Here is a 22,664-nt window from a genome sequence, read left to right as displayed (position 1 = left end):
TTCAGATTTTCTCTGTATTATTGCGGCATAATGGAATTGAACTAAATTTGAATTGAATTAAATTCTAGATCCTGAAAATGTGCTCTGATAGCTGTAATTGTATGAACCCGAACCCCCTCGCAGGTGAAGCCCTTCCGCTCTCTAAATCGGTTTTGGCTCCACTCTTGGTGACAGAAGAACACCACAGTCCCACCTGAAATGGCTTCATTATACCACAAACTGGTTGCAGGTCTCTGTCGCAGAGTTTTGGAGCAGAAACATTAATTTGCAGGGAGCACGTCTGGTTCCAAAGCTGACTTTGTCTGCCTCAGTCTGGGTAAACACGGCAGCCATCAATTTTGACTATCCCAGGCTGTTTAGGATGTCTCTCTGCTGCTGTCGAGTATAATAGTCGAGAGCGCGCGCGAAGCTGCACTGGCACCCGGCATTCACAGCTTCTGTTTTCCTTTTTACTAGATTTGGCAAAGTGATGAACAATTTCTGTTAGTTTGTCTTCATTTACTTCATTCTTTACTGTGAGTTTGTTCCTAAAAACGGGCTTTCTCCCTTCCTTTAATGCTGACCCTTTTATAGCTCATTCCTGTTTCTGCTTCCCTTTTAAAAAACATTCAACCCTTTTTTCTCTCTCTCTCTCCGTGGATGGAAAAAGGTAGACGGCAAGCCCCAGTAGGTCACAGTGCATTAACCACACTAATAAACCCATTACACCGCAATGGAATGGGATCCAAACGAGAGAGGGAGAGAGAGTTGAGTGATGGGGATAAAGAAAGGAGAGAGGCTGATTTTGGCAGAGAGGAATGGTAGAGTGAGGAGGGAGAGATATAGCACAGTGGCAGGTTGGGTAAAAGCCTCGCTGATACACATTCCCTTTACGTATGTGTGCCTTTAAGCCCTCCGTCTATTCATTACCTTTTCTAACAGCATTCATTAAAGGGAGGATCTGCCATCTTCTGCCAGAGCATTGCATCACTTTCTGCTCCCGTACACAACACTCCTCTTCCTGAGCATTAGCGTCATTGTGGGGCCAATTACAACACTGCAGTGCCGATCTTGGGGGGCCATAAATATCCGCAATGTGTCCCCCCCAACCTGCAGTGCTCCTGCGAGGATACAGAGGAAGCAGAGAGGAGGAAAGTAGGAAGACAATATGGGACAAAGAAGCAGCTGAATGCAGCAATATTTAAGGAGCAAAGAAAAGAAACTACGAGCTGAGTCACGCACCGCTTTAAATATTGTGGAGGTGCGGGAATAGATGACCTAGCCTCCTGCGTTTGAGCAATGTCACGATTTGGGAGTGAATATTTGAGAAGTAAAAATGGCTTTAAAAAATAGTGTCCACATACTTTTGACCTCATCTCGCTCCAGATTGGTCTCAAAGGTTTGGTTCTGCATCGTGCATCCACAAGCATGCATGTTCAAAAGTATGTGGACACGTACACATATTACATATTCACACATGCACATTCTTTAGCATAACAGCTGTGTATTCTGCAGCACTGCTAAACTGCCCAGGCCGAGACATACCAGCACAGAGATCTTACTGGGAAACTGTTGTCAGTGTGTCTGTCCTCATTCATTGGCTCACTTCTCATCTTCTCATTAATAAGAACTTAGTTTCCCGGTGTTTTCCTGTTTTGTTGCTGGGCAGCTAGTCGAGTATCGGTGCACCTTTGGAACAGGGGTAATACTTTACTGCAAACATGCAATTTGAAGCTTCTGAACTGCATCTAGCTTCTACACTTATTACAAGAAATGTAATTTGGCACTATATCCGTATAGGAAGCCAATTTTCGCAGAGTGAGTGCAGAATCAATCTTCTATACCAAATTACAGTGAACTAAAAGATGATCAGATTAGCCGTTAGATCAAAACACATTCACGGGGTCTGGAGCTTCCTCTGTGTCTCTCTGTGCGTGCTCCATCTGACAAAAGAAACAAGCCTGACTCTGGTCCTTCACAGCATTCACCAGCCTGCACTGACACTCACACTTCACCGTTAGGGAGTGGCTCCTGAGGGTTTTCTCTCCTGGTGCTCTGCTGACACCATGTGGGTGTAGCTGCAACTGCATCCCACCGGGCAGGGGCTTAAAAAAATAAGAAAGAAAGAAAAGGCAGGCCTGTGTGAAAGGCTGGGGTTTGTTTCTGTGTACAGTAGCACCCAAACAACACATTCATCACCAGCAGACGTCCCCGCTCCTCTCCTGGTGTGCCAAATTGATGAACCATCAACGCAAGTTTCATTACGTTCACTTTATATTGATAAAGCAATCATGCATGCTTTTCTTCTGTGTTTCACCGTTTCCCGACTCGCAAGACAAATGGGAGTGTCAGAATGATATTTCCCCCCACCACCCCGCACTTCTGTGTACCGCTGTGAGGAGGATGTAGGGCTTCAAAAAAGGATCAGGGAGGTTTTATTCCTGTGGGAAGTCACAAGTCAAACCTTTAGCTCAGCTGGGTGGGTTTAGATCTATGCTGAAGACTTTCAAAATGCTGGTGCGATTTAGTTCAGCAAAGATTTCTGAGGGGTGATAATTGATCATTTCAACCATCAGCTGATCAAGAAAAACATTCCCAGCCTTATAATAACTCTGATGCCATCCTTCCTGACCTTCATCATCTGTATTAAATGATTTCAAAACTCAAAAGCCATCATTATGGAAAGTGAGAATCTTACTTGTTGAGCTCCAGGTGCTTCGATCAGGTAGCAGCAACACTGCCTGCTCGTTCCATCTGCTCTTGTTTTTAAAACAGGAGCTTTAAACCTCCATTATTTATAGTGACAGCGTAGGATTTTTAGGTTTTCTCCTGTGTTTGTGTGACTCAGTTAAGTTTTATGTATATAACACCAATTCAAAACAGTATATTGTAAGATTAAAAAACCTACAACTACAATCAGACGAGGAAGCACTTTGGCGACAGTGGGAAAGAAAAACTCCCTTTTAACAGGAAGGAACCTCTGGCAGAACCAGGCACAAGGAGGGGCAGCCATCTGCCACGTCCGATTGGGGGTGAGGGGAGACATGAAACGCTGCTGCAAACATGACACTGAAACATCTCCGATGCCTCCATTTTTTTTATTTATTTATTAATTCTTCTACCGTATACAAATATTCACACAGAAAATGTTCTCCAAAAAAACAAAAAAAACAACTAATGTCTCGTAAACATTCGTGTCCTCCTCGTCTCGCAGGCCTGTCTTCCTTCATCGTGTGCTGCCTCGTCCACAAGCTTCCAAACATATATTTATTTAAAAACACTCGCTTCACTGTGCCGTGCTGACACTCGAGACGCAACCTCATGCGTGGCATCGCCCTCCTCCACACCCACCCCATCACGTTTGCAGGCACGCGCCCGGTCGAGTGGAGTTGCAGCAGTGACAGCCAGGTCCGGGATGAAGGGGAAGAAGCCAGAAATCACAGTGTGAAGCAGGAGCTCTTTGACATCAGTGCGCTCGGTTGCGGGCCCAGAGGTGAGGAGCGGGACCGTATTGCGTGGGTCACCTTCGAGCTTAGTGTGTGGTGGTGGCGGTTGGGGGTAGTGGGGAGAGAGAGGCGGGGACTGGTGTACTGATCAGATCCAGATCAGAAAGTCTCTTATTTTATCGTTGTTTTTGTTCTCCTGAACAGATGATCATCGCTGTGTAGTGTCTGTGAACGCTGATAGCGACTGTCTTGTGCATCTTTAAATACAGCATGAATGTTTAAAGCCAATCTGACCAAAAATCTAGAAGTTTGGAAACAGAAATGTACGTTTAACGTTTATTTATGGCTACAGGAAGCAGGTAATCAAGTAATAACGGGGAGGCTAGAGTACAGGGAAAGTGACTGGTGTGAGTTAAGTCTGCATATTCATTAAGATCAAATCATCGCCACCGTTAATCCACTTAAAAACATTTGTAAGAACATAATAAAGTGAAAACAAAGTACGGATATATATATATATTTATATACGGAGACGAGCATAAACAGTGGCACTGGGACCGATCACATAATTTTGGCTCTGGCATTATGCGCTTGCATCCTCAGTGCAGCTGCCCGTGCATTCTTCTCATCTCTGTGTCGATTTCCAAATGTCCTCCGCGAGCAGCGGCTGTTTCCAAGAACAGCAGGAAAGCAGTAGTGCAACAAACTTTTAGCAGGATTTTTTTTGTTTTTTCCCCCCATCAAAGGAAATTAGTCAAGTACACGTTTAGGATTCGAACACTTTGCAAGATGCAATTTCATCATTTGATCGGAAAGAAGTAAGTCGGGGCGCGTGAGAAAGGAATCGGACGAAATATGGTTTGCACAACCTTTTGTTTTTTTCCGGGCTTTGCTCGTGTGCCGCTGTCGCCACTGAAAGCGAGCGTCCCGGTAGGAACAGCGAGCCCCCCCTCCCTTCTCTCTCCCTCTGTGCTCAACGTCGACAGTGAAACACTAAACATACACAGACTGCACCTTTTACATCCTTTGACATGAGTGGCTTTTTGGTTCAAACTCGGGATAAAATTAAGAGAAGACAGTGAACAAGTATGACCTTTGACCTTTTCGCTGACTTGACCTTTTGCAGGTTTCCCTGTGAGTGACTAAATAAAAAAGCATTGTTGAAAAATAAGGCTATCAGCCTGGGGAGGCGTTTAAAGGCACCCAGGCTGAGCTACATTCCATCTTTGATGACGAAAAGAAGAACTTAAGAGAGAAAATGAAATGTTTTAGCTTACAGTGACGTCCATTGTTTTAATATTAGGGCTAAAACAACTTTTTAAGATTTGATTTTCTCTCTCACTCACACACACACAGACACACTCAAGTTTTATTTTTTCTTTTTAAATATGTTTTTGATTTTAGAGGACGTGCGCCTGATTTTCTCTCCGTTGTCGCAGGAGTCCTGGGAGGACGTGCTCTGGAGCTTGTAATCCCTTCCCAGACTCCGGCCCTCCGAGTCCAGGGAGGTAAGAGACGGGTGGCGCCCCACATTAGGCAGCATGCTTGCCGGCAGCTGGCCGAAGCTGTAGGACTTCTCCAGGATGCCGTTGTACATGCCCTTGCCCGTCGGAGAGGTGACGTTCCCCAGAGGTCCGCTCTGGGACTCGGGTACGATGCGGGTGAGGTCGGGCGAGCCTCTTTGTGCAAACTGATGGTGCTCCAAGGCCGGGGAAGGTGAGGTGGAGGGCGGGCCTGAAGGTGTGGTGGCCGGGGTGGGAGGCAGAGGAGGAGGCGTGTCCCTGAGACTGCTGCTGCTGCTGCTGGTGTGGGTGGTGGAGGTGGTGGATGCAGGGCGCTCTGCGGTCTGGGTGAACAGCAGCAGCTCCTCGCGGGAGATCTTGCGGTAGGGGATCTCCGAGGCCGCTGAGCAGGGGTTGTGCAGCGACTTGCGGCCCACTGAGCTCAGAGAGTCTGTGTCGGAGCTGCCCTCCTGAGACGCCTCCCTATTAAAGGAGAGCAGACAAGGCTGGTCACAGACTGATAAACAACACTGAAAAACATCTTCTATGTGTGCTATTTTAAAGTTAGCCTTTCTCTAAATGCGCCTGCATCCATGTTCAGTCACTTCCCCTCTCTGCTGCCTGATCACCTGATGGACTCATTGTCTTTGTCTCTGCTCTACGACCGGACGACACGGCACTGAATCGCCTTAAATATCCACTCTCTCGTCTTCCAGCGATGCTAAAATCATCTGAGGAAAGGCGCTCCTGAGAACATTCTGTGATCCTGGATCAGACGCTTTTATTTGCATTTTTGCATTTTCCTAATGACAAATATTTATTGCCAGATTTAAAGTGAACATCCCAGCACATGATAGAAACTCCCCGTCACCACCACAGCAGGTGGTGTCGGGGGTTTCAGACCCCAAGAACCGAACCGCAGACGGATGTCGACGTTGTTTGAGTGCAGAGTGAAGGTCGGGTCTCTTACAAACTGTCTCTGACAAAGTGAGAAATATAAATCAGATTATTGGCTCCCAGCTACTACCACCTAATGGAAACCCCTAAAAGACAAGTCAGGTGAGCCGAGTTGGTGTTACTGGGAAAGAGGTTGTACAGAGATGCTGCACCCACAATGTCAGAGTGAGTCACTAAAGAGTTGTGACTTTTTTCCTTCTTGTTATTTTTTATTAATTCTTTTATCAGTTAGAGATAAGAGAAAATATTTATTGAACACAGCCCGTCTCTATCTGGGATGTCCAGCCACCGTTTAAGACGTACCTCGACTCCACGTCTGTGACACAAGTTCAACTTTTGGAACCATTTTTCAGCCGTAACTAAATGTTGAGGACGGTTATTCAGCGTAGAAATGTCTGCTGGGATATCACATGTTGGTGTATTATTTCCTTTCCTTGATGTTACAATTCCACAGTCCTCATCTGGGATTTATTCTCTCTCACAGGAAACATAGAACTTGAACTCCCTGTAACACTTTATTTTGAAGTCCAGGCTTTTGTCCTGTGACCTACCGGCATCACTACGTAGCACATGCACCTAGCATGCACGCCCTGATAAAATAAAACAAGGCGGTACCTCACAGTCTGCCACAGTTACTTGCTCTTTGGAGCCCCTACTGCTAACTCTGTATCCGCCTCAGAGAACACAGAGCAAATGTTGTGCTTCTGGCTGCCCTCCAAATCCATTACTAAAATCACTGGTGCTCGCATGTTGCACAGCTAATGTGGCTTGTATATCCACGGGAGAGCTCTGAATTATAAAACAAAACAAACAATAACAGCAACTTTTAAGACTTTAAACACTATTTGGAACCAAAAAAATAGCAATTTCAGCATTTCCAGGTCTATGGACATAATCTGCAGTTCAAACAAACTTTTCTGTATCCCACCAACGTTTGACGGCTCATTTTGACTTCTGTGGTGAATCTTTGTGGAGGCTAACTGAAGGAAAGTAGCCGACACTGTTGCCAGCATTCATGCTTGCCCCTCAAGTTTACCTCTTTGGTACATTCCTATAGTTTCAGCAAATATATGAGAGTCTTTATATTTGACAGTATGATTGTTTTTCCTTATATTAATGTGATGATTGTTATTCTCTCACTGATAAATTCAAACGCTCCGGTCAAAAGCAGCCAAAAGTCCACAGGAGGAATCTCAAGTACTGAACAGGTGGACGTGAGAGGTGTTAGGTTACGACCTAACTAGAGCGTAGATTTGACACAGAAGTTTAAAACTCCTGTAAAGTATTCTTCCTTCAGTCAGGCTCAGCCTCTACCATCAAGTCTCTCTAAATGCAGCTGGACAGGTTCTGAGTTATTTTGCTGACAGACAAATAATCCTGAAAATGTCTCGAGTTTCACTGAAAACTTCAGCGAGGCCGAGCCGCTCCTTTGCTCTTGGTCTGTCCGTGGTTCAAACAAAGGGCTGAATGCTGTGATGTTGTTACATAACCAAACTAGATTTTGCTAGACCCGCTGACTGATCAGGGCAGCTGGGGTATTTTAATGAGGTGCTGAACAGAGGTCGGAAAAGAGGTGCTACGGCAACTAACAGCAGAAGGAAATGTATGTATTTGAAACTTTAGCGCGTGAAATCCTATTCTTAGGAGCTAAAAATGAATGAAGAAAGTTTGTAAAATGTTTCTCTTTTGAGTCCTTTTGCAAACTAAAAACTACACACACACAAACACATCGCCACACATACCCCCTTCGCTCAGAGTTGAACATGATAACGTCGTCGTCCGCCTCGGGGCGATAGGAGAGGGACGAGCTCGCCATGGACAGCAGGTCTGGGTCTGCAGACATCAGCGAGGACTGCGGGGAGCTCAGCAGGCTCCGGCGGGAACGGCACATGCTGCTGTTGCGTGTCAGTGCGGGCCGAATCAACGTAGTCCCTGGAGGACGAACGAGGAGAGGCAAACGGAGACGTCAATATTTATGCCGTGCCACTTTTGCGGCTACAAAGCGTCGGCGCGCTCTGCCGCCTCGCTCACCTGTGAACTGTGGAATGATGGGAGGCGTGTCCTCGTCCAGGTCGTCCACTCCTCCCGCGATGGGGTAGGGCGGAACCGAGACTCGCGGCATCACCACCCAGCTGTGGTCTGAGTAAAGGCTGGCGGTCAGGCTCGGCAGACCCGAATTATTGACCACAGGGAAGCCGCAGAGCTTCTCGATCTGCTGCCAGCGGTGGAGCCGCTCCCTCAGGCACGCCGTTACCTCCGACAGGGCTTTCCTAATATGAAGACGAACGAATGAATAAATCAGACTCAGTTAAATTAGAAAAGCATGCAAACACTGAGCTTATTCTGCTTCAGATTACCGATCAACATTCCCCAGTCAGACTCAGTAAGATGCCAACTTTGCTTTGATCCATCAGGGTTTACGGATTTAAACTTGTGTCTAACACTTTCGCTCTGTTCTCACGCTTGATCTTCCTCTTTTGAACACAGATGAATTGTTTACCTCAGTGGCGCTACCTAGCTTCTCCAAGAGCTCTGAATATATTAAATACATCTCATTGTGTTTATCGACCCATGAACGTAAAAGCTTTATGTGGTAAAAAAGACAAAACGAGCAAAAAACACACAAGCAGGCAAGAACTCGACACTGTAGAGCTGTTTTTCTTAAATGCATTGAGCGCTCTGATGGCTCAAACAAAAGTATTTAATCCCCACACAAAGCAAAGCTGCCAAGGATAAAGTCGTCGTTGGTGTAAAAAGGCACGGAAAGCCTCACCGACTGTCTGTACTCCTGACTGCCAGATCACACCTGGCTGAAACAAATCCTCTCTTCCCGTGTTTACTTTTAGCTGTTGAATTACCTTTATGATCACGTCATGAAGCGTGCAGCACCTCTGTTATAAATGCCTCCTTATAAATCTATATCAGGTGATATTTCTTATTGTAATCTGCACATTAGAGTCTGTCTTTCTTACTTTGCTTCTAGTATCTTGTGGTCCACCTCATCCAGTGACGAGCTGTGGGCTACGTGAAGAGTCCCAAACACAGAACCTCTCTTCTTTTTTATTTTCTCTGCCTGAAATGGGGAAAACATAGAGTTACTTTGGCTGGAATTTCAGCTTCACATAAGCTGGATTTTCTTTTTAATATTGATAGTTCAGAACAACCATCATCTCAAAGGACTTTATACACCATGTGATGTAAATACACACCCCAGACATGTGAGAAAGAAAAAAAGATGACATTTACATCAAATTCTGTTCTTAGCAGTGAGTCAGAGGAGGTAAAGTTAAAGAAGCAAGGCTGGGATGGTTTGGACATGTGCAGCGCAGGGATAGTGGATAAAATGGACAAAAACGGACCACAGAAGAGATTCCTGGATGTAATGAAGGAGAGATGCTGTGACAGAGGAGGATGTTGGGGATAGGATGAGACAAGCTAAAGGAAGCAGCTGAAAAAAAGAGCAGGAAGCCGATTAAGAGAAGCTAATATGATAGAACATAAACTCCCTCCCAAGTTTTTGTTAAATTGAGTGGAAACAACAACAAAAAAAACACACAGCATCTTTACCTAAAAAGGCTGATCACTGCACTAAATCTTTCTCTGCTGTAAGCCAGATTAATGTAGCTGATGTAAACTCATTCACTGATGTCTATTTGCATCTAATGGAGAGGATCTTCAGCTCCAGTCCATTATGAGCTTCTGCCAGACGCAGGTGACAAAGAAAAACGTGCTGAATCATTTGGTCCTATTACTTCACTATTTACCAGGCAAAACATCACAGAGTAGTTACGCGCCTGCTAGGATGCAATGCACTGCTGAGACTTCAGTGCTTGAGATGAAGTACGGTGGCCCTGAGAGGTCAAATGCACTGCAGCTCAAAAAACCCACAAGCAAATAGCTAGCAAGCGTTTCTGGGGACACAGTGACTTGATGGATCAGCTGTAGAACTGACAGAAACCAGAATGTGACATATCGCACTGAGACACGCTTAAAAGAAGCAGAGGATTCATTAGTGTTGTTGTGGGCTAGCATGCGCTTCAATCACATGATTTATATAATACTGTAGATACATGTTTGCTATTAGCTGTTTACTGTTAGCTTGTCACTTCCTCAGCTGGTCCGTCAGGTTATTGTCGCCCCAAAAACACGTTTTCTTTCACGTTTTTTTCCCCTTTAGCTTTTTCTGATTGCTGGTGCTTTCTATTTGAACTCTCAGGGCCACTGTAATAAAGAGATATACAAAAGTCCCCTGGTGTAATGGTAGTAGTTTAGTAGTAGTAGTAGTGTGTCCTGCTCAGTCAGATTTGCAGTTCCATAATATAAATGGCTTTTTCTCCCCAACATCATTCCTTTAAGTAATCCAAACAGGCAGCAAGACCTTCTTTTAATGTTTTAAAATCTCTGCCAGTGCTGATCTTTTAGTAATTTCCAAACGTTAACACTTCATGAGATGTGTGATATCATGCCAAATCACAGCACGTAACCTTTGGATAGCTTAGTGGTCACATCCTCACAGCAGCAGCTTCTGCTCTCTGTCCAGCACCTCGTGTCCTTCTCGTGTAATCTTTTGAGCCTTGGCAATAACCTATCAAAAGTTAGCCGGTTACCTCGTCTTTGGCGACGCACAGCTGATTTTCGGCGCTCTGCTTCTTGATGTTGTAGTATTGAACTTCCACTTCGTGCGTGAGCTGGAGCCACTTCTGAAGAGCTTCGGGCACCGAGCGCTCCGACTGCATCTCCTTCTCCGCTCGCTTCAGAGCTTTCCGTACCTACACGGGGAAGAGCGCGATACGCGAGAGGCCAATCAGATTCGCTGCCAAAAAACAAAACAAACAAACAAACAAGAAAGCACCCTTTCCCACAGGATATCGATCAAACGCATCAGTAAGCGAAGGTTAGCGTTCAGCGAATTTCAAATGAACTCCATTTACTGTTTAAGTCCTGCGTTCGCCGTGTGTAAATGAGCCCAATCCTGGCTCGCCTGCACGGAGAGAACTCATTACAGAGAGATATATCGGTGCTGTATTTCCATGTGAGGGGAAATGAGGCAATCTCGAGGATATGCAAAGTAGGTGTTTTATGGAAGAAATGAAAATTTAATGCGGAAAATATGAAATTAATCCTTTCATTTCAAGTTGTTTGCGCCACAGTAATGAATACATTTACATCCGCATATTGCGATGTCCCAGATTTTCGCCTCTATCCCTTTATTTCATGCTCTGAATCGAATATACAATTCAGTATTTACATAATGATAATAAATGTGACTGTTGTATATGTGAATACACTGGATATTCCTTATGGCGCCATAGAATCTGAAATTACATTGTAGCCAACAGCCAATAGGAGCAGTTTTATGGTTGTGTTTCCCTCACTCTGACTAACAATAAATCTGTTTGCGAGCAGGACTCCGGGGCAACGAGCCGTACCTGTACGAGCTCCTCCTCGGCATATTTGAGCCGGCTCAGCTCACATTCGGCGCCCTCTCGCAGCTCTCGGAGCCTGTGAGCCTCCTTCTTAGCCCCGTCAATCTCATCCCTCATTTTCAGCTCGAGGTTCTGCTTCTCCACAGCAACTGTCCGGTTCTCTTCTTGAGCCTTTTCGAGCCTGGAAGAGGACGGGAAGGATACACGGTGAGGCGGAAACATGGGAACACGGGAACAGAGGAAAGTCGTGGATGTGGTGACGGAGGGGATGCAGAGGGTTCGTGTGGTTGGGATGGAAGGTTAGAACACAGCCAACTGAAGAAGAAGAAATAGGGGTATTTGTATGCTTAGAAGGACTTTATAAGTACTGTAGGGCAATGAATTCCAAAGTGTGAGCTGGAGCCCAACGGTGGACCGCATTGGTACTGCAGGTGTGCCAAAGTAATAACAGAAATCCACTATATTTAAAATATTTATTTATATAAAAAGTGGATTAAAACTGGTAACAGGAGGTGGTTAGTTTGTGATATTACTCGTTATTCGGACCTAAATTGACTGATTCCTATTGAAGTTTGTGTCCCAGCAGCAGGTGACCTTAAAAAACTTTGCCTATTACTTGGTACCATTAGGAATTTATAGCCAAGAGCCTGTGTTGTTTATGTTTTTGGAATAAAATCACTTATCACTTTCTTCTGTATTTTGATTAGAGTGAAGTTTGGCTGCTCTCCGTGGGGTTTTCTGGTTTTTAAGTGGGCCGTAGCACTCTTGCCTGTGGGAATAGCTGCTGTAGGCGGTTTAAGTTTTACATGATTTAAAAACAAAGTTTGGATTTCACCCGCTCTAGATGACAAAGAATTAAGTACATCTTCATGTTTCTCTCTGATTTTCTGAAAATTGTTTCATGGTTCAGGCTTTAATTAGTTAAGGGTATAGTTAAGGTGTTCAACTAAGGTGACATCGTTGTTGTATTGAAGTCATTGCATGATGAAAACAAGTGATAACAAGTCTTTAAGTGATACAAAGCCAGGACAGATAGAAGAACATGCCTCAGCCCATAGCGGTGTCACTGCTAACTGCTGCACCACCGTGCTGCTGTTCTCTGTGAAAGGAGAGCGGCAGCACGTGACCATTAAATCAGTGTTTCATCTAAGTCTAATACACGTCCCTCTCTTACCGACTCTGCAGGTCTAACAAGCTTTGCTCAGCATGTTGCAAGCTCTCCAGATCCTTCATCATCTGTGAGATGTGCACCTTGCTGGACTTGTTCTGCACGTAAGCAAACCAGCAGCCCCCGACACCAATCACAATGGACACCATCAGGACGAAGTCTTTCATCCAATTATGTTGCGGACCTGTGCGGGGAAGGACGAGCAGGAGAAAGAGTGATGGATTCATGCATTCATACATTTTCTTTAAGCTCATTTTCCACTGATATTCATGAAGTGTGATGACACGCGGCTTTATACTTACGTAGCGGGGGGCCGAACAGCACTGCATCGAGCGCCTTTAGGTTTAGTTTTTGTTTATGCCGCTGGTCTAATATCTTCAGCTGCATCGACATAAACGACGGTTCATTTGCCGCTATTCTAAAACGGGGGAGAAGAAAACACAGGACTGAATGCTAAACAAAGTTTTCAAAGTGAACTAAAACTAGATGTGGCAAAAAACACATTTTAAACATCATACAAGAATTGCTGTTTGTTTTAGTCTTTGTCAATTTGTTATCTGCACAACATTAACGATACAATCAGAGGGACACGTGATGCACATGTTTATTGAGACCGGGGCGTTCACATGAGTGTGAAGTTGTGTTTGCATTGCAGTTCTTAAACATCACACAAACACACTCTGCATAAAAACTAAACCTTACACAAGCAGCTTTAAACAACAGGAACAGCCAAAGCCACACTGAGCTGAAGAGAAACATTAAAAATGAAATAAAATCAATACAAACTACAATGACTCTGAGTTCACATGACCTCATCCTAACAACACAAACGTTACCCATTACAACAGCAGCTCCTAACAACGACTCAGCTAAGTAACATCACACTAGACGAGAAGACACAACACGAAAACAGCAAAAAACTGCAGCTTATCTATTGGCCACTTAGCCCAGCTTGTTTCCCCATAAGACCCCCATGTTAAAAAGCATATTTACAGCCAGATAAACAAGACAGCCTTGACCTCCATAGATAGCTTCCTCCCTTTATGTCTATAACTTTTTGTTTGAATTTATCTGGATACTGGAGTTAGAAATAGCTTCGATTGACAGGTGGGCTGACACGGGCATGTGCAGCTAATCAACATCTGTGTTTGTACTACTGGTGCCTGTTAGGGTTCAGTTCCATTTCGCAACAACAGTTACCTTAAAGGTCGTCTTGTAATTATTAAACCCTGCCTCTCTCTGTCGCAGTGTGTCTTTGGGCCCCTCCCCTCACCTCTTTTTTGAAGCCGGGGCAGCAGATACTTGCTGTATCAGAGTTTCCTTCCTGTAAAAATGGAGTTTTTCCTTCCCACTGTCGCCAAGTGCTGCATCTGACTGTTTGGATTTCTTTTTAATATATGAAGTGCTTCGAGACAGCTGTTGTCATGAATGTGGAGCTAAATAAGAAAAACTCAACTGAACTGAAAGGTGCTTTAAACTAAGGTAAAGACCCTACAATATTAGAACCAAACCCCCAACAATGAGTCGATACCCCATACAGCACTTGGCGACAGTGGGGAGGAAAAACTCCATTTTAACAGGAGGAAACCTCCATCAGAGGCAGGCTCAGGCAGGGGGCAGCTGTTTGGGTGGAACATTTAATGCATTTATCTGACTTGTATAATGGTGTGTTTAATTTGTCGTTACTTATAGTTTATGGATTATAGATTACTAACAAAGCTAGCTAGCATTAGCTCCATAAAAACCAACATGTTTGCAACCAAAACGCTGAAACCAGTTTGTGACTTGCATCTCTTAGGCAGCCTGTGAGTGTAACAGAGTTAGTGATACACTCTCAGCTCAAACACACTCGACGTGGTGACAGAAAAAGAGTTCAATCCTTCTCTACACCGACGTCTCCCAGGACGCCTTCTTCACACCACCGCCGCCACCACCGTCTTAATCGGCGCAGACAACATGGCAGGCTGATGAAACCCTACCCCTCTCGCTGTGACATCACTTCATGAGTCAGCTCCTATAAGCTCTGTGGCGTAACATGAAGCTCTTCAATAACCTGCCACCCACCATCCTCCAGTCTACTCATGCCGTAAATACAGAGTGCAGTGAGTCACAGTCCATCTGAATATTTTTCTGTAATGTCGACGCTCATTAAATTTCATCTTCACTGCGCTGCGTGCGGGAATTTTTAATATCCTGGGAGCGCTTTTAAAAGACTGAGCCACCGACCTACGATTAGGTTCACAGCAGATCGTGAGAAGTCAGGGACATCACTCTGAGTTCAAGAGCATTCATAGATCTTTGGGTACTGCTGCATGTTTGACTTCATGACCTGTCTTGGAAAAGAAAAAACCTACAAGCCTTGGAAAGTTTTCTCATGCAAGAGCAAAAGAAGGGCTCTTAAGTTGTGCTATTATTGGCTGTGTTGCCTTTTACAACCAGCAGTGGGCAGCATTGAACAGACTAATGAAAGCTAAGGCTGCTTTCAGATGCTGTAGCACAAACAGTGTGTTCAATAGAAGCAAATGACAAAAGAAAAGACTCCATTTACATGTGTCACACTGCAAATTCCCACAGATGTTGTGTCATTATGTTGTTGCCCCAGGAAAAGAAAAAAAAGCAGAGCTGGTACGTTTGATTGCGTCGTGCGGTACTGACCGAGGTAAAGTGTTCCCCGTGATCCGGAAGTCCCGGAAGTTCTTCTCATACTGCGGTAGCTCCACCGACTCCTTCAGCCACCACACCGTGTCCTCTGTGGTCCAGTTGTGGACTGATAAAAACAAAGAGGGGAGGAGAAAAATGAAGATGTTTTTGTTATCTTTGAAAGCACACACACACAGATCAGTAACTAAGATGATTTACTGCTCGTTATCTGCTCCTCTGCATTCTTCCAAAATTCCCCAAAGCACGACAGCACTCTCAGTCTTAAGCAGGTTTAAGCATCAAAGTTAAAAGCACTCGTTGCACACAAACCCTCCCTGTGTGACGGGTAAATGAGTATATGTTTCATTACCAGGTTGAGATTAATTGCCGTTGCATCATTTTGCTGTTACGGTAAACACACTGGCATTTATAATGCACAGCTTTCCACTCTTATTGAGCACTCGAAGTGCGATTACAGCACTTTTTAGGGTTCGGTGTCCTTTCCCTGGGACACCTCAAAATGCAGACTGGAGGAGGCTCTACTTTCTGGGCCGCAGCCAGTCCCAGAGTTATGTTGGGACACACACTAAGTTTGTGGTGACTAAATGAAGAGATGTAACGGTGGGAAAAATGATTCAGGATAAGACACCAAGCTTCAGGCTTTACCTACATTTTATTTTACCAAGACCCATGAAGCATTCAAACAACATAAATCTAGGAAGTTTATTTTTTGCTTCAAACATGAGTGCATGTGAAGAACTTGTTCTAAAACCCAGTTAGCTGCACAGATACATCAGCGTGATAAACAAACAGGCACAAACAAGCTGAGGAAGACAGACTGTGGTTGCAGATAAGCCACATATGTCACGGGTTATAAAAAAGGAATTAGAGAGGAGATGAGACACAGTGGCGTAAACACAGCTTCACTTTGCCATTTACAAGGACATTTCATCAGGCAAATCGTTACTTTTTTCTACTGCCCCTGAGAACCTGATAATTACAATATTACAAATAAAGGATGACTGAAACAACTCAGAATTTCAGCTGGGTTTCTTGAATGGAAGTGCGTTTGCTTAAACTCTCATTTCACTTTCTCTACGTTCTGCAGAGTGAGTAAAAGCTCACGCTTTGTTTTCTTTGAGTAAATGTCAGTAGATGTTTGTTCGCTCCTTCAGTCCTGGCTTTTTGCAGAAGTCCGTCTGACGTCTCAGAGAATCATGAAGTTGTTTAAGGTCACTTTTGACTTTAGCGCAGTCATCTCAAAAGAAGAAGGTTCTGGGTATTATTATATTACCAAATAAAGCACCAGCGCTGCTATAGTAGAAGTAGCATTTCATTCTCCGTAGCGGTTTTGATTATGAGTATTAGCTACGACGCTGTGAAACAACAGTATGTTGTAACAAAAACATGGTTTATTCGTAACCACACTGCTCACATTCCTAAACTGAAACAGCAACTTCTCCAACTGGTGAAGGTCACTGTCGACTAAACCCACAAGCATCAGATTGCTTAGTGATCTTGAAACTTCAGACGTCACAAACTACAGCATGTATTCAAAACTGTTATTATACAATACATAAAAATGAGAATGATTAAATCCAAGAAGGCTGCTGTGGAATCTGCGATTTGCAATGCATCATGGGATGAGGAGTTCATTCCTATGTACACCGTCATCTACTTTCAGCATATTTTTAATTTCTTTCTTTTTCAAGACTCGGTTCGAGATTAAAAAAATCTTTGCACAAGGCTTTTATTAAACATAAAGGATAAATATAGATGTGTTTTATCCTGTCCCCCTCCCCTCATCCACAACGATGGCAGATGGCTGCCCTTCCCTGATCCTGGTTCTGCAGCAAGTCCTTCCTGTTAAAGGGAGTTTTTCCTTCCCACTGTCGCCAAATGTTGCTCAGTTGTCATGTGATTGTTAGGGCTTTCTCTGTTGTTGTGATTTGGCACTATATCATTAAACTGAATTGAATTTAAATGAATTTCTGAAACAGGAAGCTCCAGGAGTGAACATGCACGACTACTGTTGAGTGCTATAAAAACAGACACTTGTTTAGGGATTGCCCCTCCCGGCTGTCTTCCTGTTTCCCTGCAGGAAACTGGTATATATCGTCTTCCCGATAAATAGGTTGTTTGTTTTTTTAAGTGCTTTCTTGTTTAACTGCTCACTCCCTGTTATCTCCACTATAATTATAGTACAGGTATCACTTATAGCAAGCCTCCCTACATGTGTCAAAGTACCAACCATCTCATGCGGGACAGTTATGCAGATTTTTGTGTTTTTAATGACATTAATTCAGTCGACCTGCTTGCTTTTTACCTTCAGAGGTTTTCCAGCCCCTCCACAGCTCCTCCACAGTGATGTGCTGGTCTTCACGGTGCAGGTTGCTGTGTTTGTTGGTTTGCTGCTGCTTCATATCTTCTATTATGAACTAGGAAAAGAGAGAGAAAGACAAGTGAGTTTCAACAGATTTTCAGAATCATCCTGATGGATGTATTTGTAGGTTTTTTGCAGAGAACATTTTAAAACAAGTGTTTTTCACTAAGATCTCCAGGGGGGATGCAGATGGCTGTGCTTGTCTTTGTATGTCCATGTGTGGTTTTGACAGAGGGAGCCGCAGAGAGTTGGCTTTGCCTAAAAGTCTGGATTTGGATCACACACACACACACTTTGTTTTTGCTCAGCTTTCTTCCTTTTAAGGACTTTGAAAGGAGAAACAGACCCATGGCAGAGGCGCCACTTCCACCTGTGTGTGTGCTTTCAGCTTCCAGCTGTCCTCCTTTGGTAGACTAAAACTAAAAAATGCCCCTGTGGAGTATGAGCTGTAGCAAACAAACCCACAAAGAATTGCCAGAACACCGGTGGCATCAACAAGGATCATGGCTGACTACAAAACACCTCAAAGCACTCATCTTGGAACAATATTTGTATGTGTGTGTGGCCTTGGCATTGATGTAAAACCTGATCTGCCATCTAATTCAAACCTTGTTGTTTCTGATAGGTAATTAGCCTTTTATATCACACAGCAAAGCTCGGTCCTATTGCATCATGCTTACCTGCAAACGTGACGTCTAAAAATTGCTGTGAGTGTTTCCTAGACTCATTTGAATAAGGTGTAGAGTTGTTTTGATAGATTTAAGGCAATATCAAGAACCACAACAACACATTTACAAGCTATCTGTATGTGACAAACACCTAAAATCTTGTAACGGAACAGAAGGACTGTGCACTTCTTTTGTCCACCGTCTTTTGTGTATCGCCTGTTTTGCATCAAAAAAGTTGGAAACAAGTCACAGAAAAGGTCTGTTTATAATAATGAATGTATAATAAGTATTTAATAAGTGCTTTGACCTAATAAAAACAGTCTCTGAAAATGTCCTGAACGGAAAAATCACTAACCAGTTTTCTTCAAATGAACACACACACTTGGTTTTCTTTCTAGTTTATATTTCGCCATGATTTGTCCCTTTTAATCTGTTTCTGAAAAGATAAAAAATCGACCTGAGCAATGCATGAATGACATGTTATTATTCATGTACCTTTCCATGTACAAATATTTGTCCTAGGAAGCCTTAATGTGATGCAAAGTATGACCAAATATCAAAGTAATCCTGCAATCCCCACCTAACTCTTTATTTCCCAACATAATAAAAACATAAGCTACTGGTTCTATTCAAATCTAAAAATTAATAAAAGAAGCATCTAACTTTATGCAGGTATGTTAAGCAAAAACACCCTTTTTGTTTACGCATGCAATCAAGTTTAGATTAAGAACAGCAGGAACAGACACATCTGCACCTCGATGCAGTTAACTGCAGTTAAGGGACAGATAAAGAGAAGCTTATGCAATTAATAGTAAAGATGCCCGAGCTGTACTGTAGAATTAAAAGTTCCTGAGTTTTCAGCTTAGGTGTAATCTGCAGGGAGCTCAATATACTGTTCGCAATTCTAGAAAAACTGTCTGTACATGTCTGAGGTAAATAAAATGAACCGCAGGTTCAGAGCGTCCTGACGACGGAGCAAGAAGCACAAAACTGCCCCACCAGCAGCAGCAGCAGACAATGGTACTTCTAATCACGTAGGACTGAATGTTTGAGCAGCAGCCGAGGGTGTTTTGACATTTCACACAATTATGAATCATGATTACAGATCAATGAGCTTCACATCTGACTTGATAAGGATAAAACAGCACACCCAGTCTCTAAAACAACTAGAAAAAATATCGTGTGCTCGCACCAAGACAGCTGTTGTCATTACCGCTCGACTGCGCGTTCCTTTGAAGAAGTCCTAAAAGCATTTAATGACACATCTTGAACGATGTGCACGTGTGACACAGACGTATAGGCGCACACGGGAATCTATCGCGAAAATCAACTGGCACTTTCACGCATCTCTGTAGCGTGCTGAGAGAGTCTGAAGGAGCGCCGTGAGTTTGACATTGAATACATAAAAGCTGTCTGTTGTTGAGAGGCTGTCTGCTACAAATGTTCCCAGCATTCCTGCTGTCACAGGAGAAAGATCATTTTTAAGTCTTCTCTGAAAGCCTTCTGCGCAGTTCGTATCTATGTACGCTCATATATTCGAATCCACTAACTTGAGTAAAGTGACCGAATCGCTTCTTTTGTCAACACAAAGTCATACATCTCTTAACACACAATGGATAACTGGCATGAAAAACAGAGAAACAAGACATGATACAGAGAGGGTGATAATGTAGACATGTAACTTAAAAAATAAAAAAGAAACAGAGGCCATAAAATGTTCATGTTTATGGCCTCTTCCTGCGTTTGACTGTGTCAATATACGTGAGATTAAAGTGCGTCAGCTGTGTGTTTATTCAGAAGCTTGATCCGACCTTCACACACAAACCTGGTGTGTGACTCAGCGCATTAATCGAGACACGAATCAGGGTCCCTGGCTGTAGTTCTTACAGCTGAGCAGGGGAACATGGCCACCACGTTTTGCTGAAATCTGAACTTGACCTTGAGGTCACCAGTAATAACTGCACCTGTATTGTACCAATTTGAAAATCCTGTGTTGCTTCGTTTTCGAGTTATCCGGTCGTTAAGTGATGACACGACGAATCCTACTTCCGGGCCTAAAGTAGTCTGCGTTTAATATGGCTTTTGTGTTGTTAACATGTTTAATGTTATGTATTTTCTTCTATTTAATCTCAAAAAGCTCCTAAAACAGTCAGTGATCACTGTTGACCTCCCTCGGCTTTTATTACCTTTAATCTTTAGAAGCAGAAAATTAGAGGTCATTCAGGTCTTTATGTCTAAGACATTCCTGCAGACTAACTAATTGGTGTGTGTCATCTGGTTTGAATAGATGAAACTGGGTATTTGAATGATTCTGCAAAAGGGAAGCGTATGTAATGCAAACAGAAGTGGCCCTAGCATAGAACCGTGTGGAACTCCATAATTAACTTTAGTGTGTTTATATGAACAAAATCAAGTCTATTAGATAGATATGATTCAAACCACTGCACTGCAGTACCTTTAATACCTACAGCATCCTCTCTGTAATAATAATCTCTGTAATAATAATCGAACACTGAACTGAGGTCCAGCAGGACAAATTTCCTTCCTATGTGTTTGGGCTTATTACAAAGTGCAGATGCACCCAGTTGATGTGTCGTTAGTTCTGCATGTATTTCGTCAGAAACTGAATTATCGGGTGATCTAAAAAGAGATGGAAAGCTTTCAGAATCCAGTCCAATTATTTGGTTTCATTAATGAAAGAATCATGGAACAGCACAGACTATTCAAATTATAATCAGTGGAATTTCATTTTAAGAGTAACAAATCTACAAACTACAGTTTACACTGTACCTAAAATCTTGGTAGTCCACGTGTTGCTGCCTGTGTCTGCACGTATCAAAGGATTCGAATTTGGTTCTGAAAGGCAGTTTCACTGCATCAGTTGAGAACAAAAATCCTCTGAGAACATTTGCCATGTTCTTCTTTCACAATAGAAATGCAAATTTGTCTTCTTACTGACGTAACACTGGGCACCAGCTGAAGGAACTGACGGCCTGCTGAGTCACTGGAGGGACCGCAATGTGTGCAACGCTACTCTAAATTAGTGTCTCGAAAAGCCTTTTAATGCTCACTTTATGAAAAGAAAAATATGAAGTGGTGCTGGCAAAGATGTGAACTTCAAGGACATTTCACCACATAAGAAAAGACAAAGGACGGCGAATATGAAGACATTCTTTCTGTTGCAGACCTTGAGAGATATCCTAATGGCCACATTTGCTCAACAACAAGCAGAAAAAACACATGCTACAAGTAACACATTAGCACTAGTAAATGAACAACTGTATAAGACAAATAGCTGCTCGAGTGTTATATTAAAAGCAACAGCAATTGGTTGCACTGCTGCAGCATGAAACTAATTGCAGGCAGACTAGCAGGGCCTCTTTGCATATGTTGAAAGGCAGCTTTGCCTTTGCTTTATGGGACCATATAAAGTAAGCTAAGAGGCATGAATACAATGATAGGTCTTTGTGGCTTCTGTGGTTAACAGTTAAGATAGCCCGATAGCTGTGATAGTTACAGACACAGTGTGTAGCTTGCAGAATACATTTCTGCAAAGTGATTAAACGTCCTTTATGTTTCCAGGGATAGACAGCCTCGGTCCTGAAAATACGACAACACGTCTACATACACAGACAGAGAGTGGCACATGTTCAGAGCGAGGCAGACACGCACACAGCAAACAAAGACAGATTTCTTCATATCAGATTCCAGATTGGGGGGAGTTGGCGACATACTTCCCATGAGTCTCTGCTTTCTCTAAACAGTCTAGACTCTATTCACCCCCCCAAATATCTACTGTATCAATCCATCTGTCCTCATCAGCTTATCTAATATTACTGGAAGTTATTACACCCATCACTTATCTATCACCATAACCCGGAGTGATGATATTTTTAATCAACAGCATACCTCAGCGTTAATGAAAGTCATTAGTTTGTGAGTCTGCAAAAGGAGGATAATTAAGTTGATTAATTATTATTAATATGTCGCAGATTTGGAACAAAAGGTGAGGTGCACTTGGCTGCAATTCATTATAACGTGAACTACCAGGAGGTACACCTGATTTATCTCACATGACAGCTGGGCAGACTTTTGTGAAACTGTAGCTCTCATGATAAAAAATCGTTTTCATCCCCTTTTTTTGTGCAGTCAGGCTTGTTACTTCGCTCAAGATCAAAGTGGGTGTCGTTTTGCGTAACATTGTACTCATGTCACGTGCTCTTCGGGTTTTATCAAGTTATTCTTAGAACAGCCGAGGTCTGAACTTTCTGTTCTGTCGTTAGCAGCAGGTTTTTTTTCCGTTCACATCAGTTCGACAGCAAAAATAAAACCTTACTTTGGGAGATCAGAAGGCCTTTCACAAGATAATGCCTTTATTCTTCCAACTTTCTTTATGTGAGATTCAGACAATGGTTTTTGTCTCGCCTCACTGGTACCAAGAGGACAAACCACACCTTCTGTGTACTGACCCCCCCATCCAACATCCAGCAGGACA

The 22,664-nt window shown here is 43.3% G+C and overlaps 1 protein-coding gene across 1 annotated transcript in view; it reads right to left on the bottom strand.

Moving 5' to 3' along the window:
• Nucleotides 1-3,069: 3,069 nt before the first annotated feature.
• Nucleotides 3,070-22,664, bottom strand: part of stim2b (stromal interaction molecule 2b) — a 58,848-nt gene continuing 39,253 nt past the window's right edge. Inside the window, exons 3-12 of the mRNA XM_085349544.1 lie at nt 17,445-17,556; nt 15,134-15,245; nt 12,781-12,896; nt 12,485-12,662; nt 11,314-11,491; nt 10,492-10,653; nt 8,857-8,957; nt 7,916-8,154; nt 7,627-7,816; nt 3,070-5,410 (exon numbers count right to left, since the gene is read on the bottom strand). Of these exons, the coding sequence (XP_085205670.1) occupies nt 4,795-5,410; nt 7,627-7,816; nt 7,916-8,154; nt 8,857-8,957; nt 10,492-10,653; nt 11,314-11,491; nt 12,485-12,662; nt 12,781-12,896; nt 15,134-15,245; nt 17,445-17,556 (2,004 nt within the window). The 3' untranslated portion in view covers nt 3,070-4,794. The remainder of the gene's footprint in view (nt 5,411-7,626; nt 7,817-7,915; nt 8,155-8,856; nt 8,958-10,491; nt 10,654-11,313; nt 11,492-12,484; nt 12,663-12,780; nt 12,897-15,133; nt 15,246-17,444; nt 17,557-22,664) is intronic.

This window comes from Diplotaxodon limnothrissa, linkage group LG3 (assembly GCF_057381915.1).
Source record: "Diplotaxodon limnothrissa isolate DT_005_m linkage group LG3, D_limnothrissa_male_GT1.1, whole genome shotgun sequence".
NCBI lineage: Eukaryota > Metazoa > Chordata > Actinopteri > Cichliformes > Cichlidae > Diplotaxodon > Diplotaxodon limnothrissa.
Note: the sequence above shows the minus strand (reverse complement) of the source record. Positions and strands in the feature narration are given on the sequence as shown.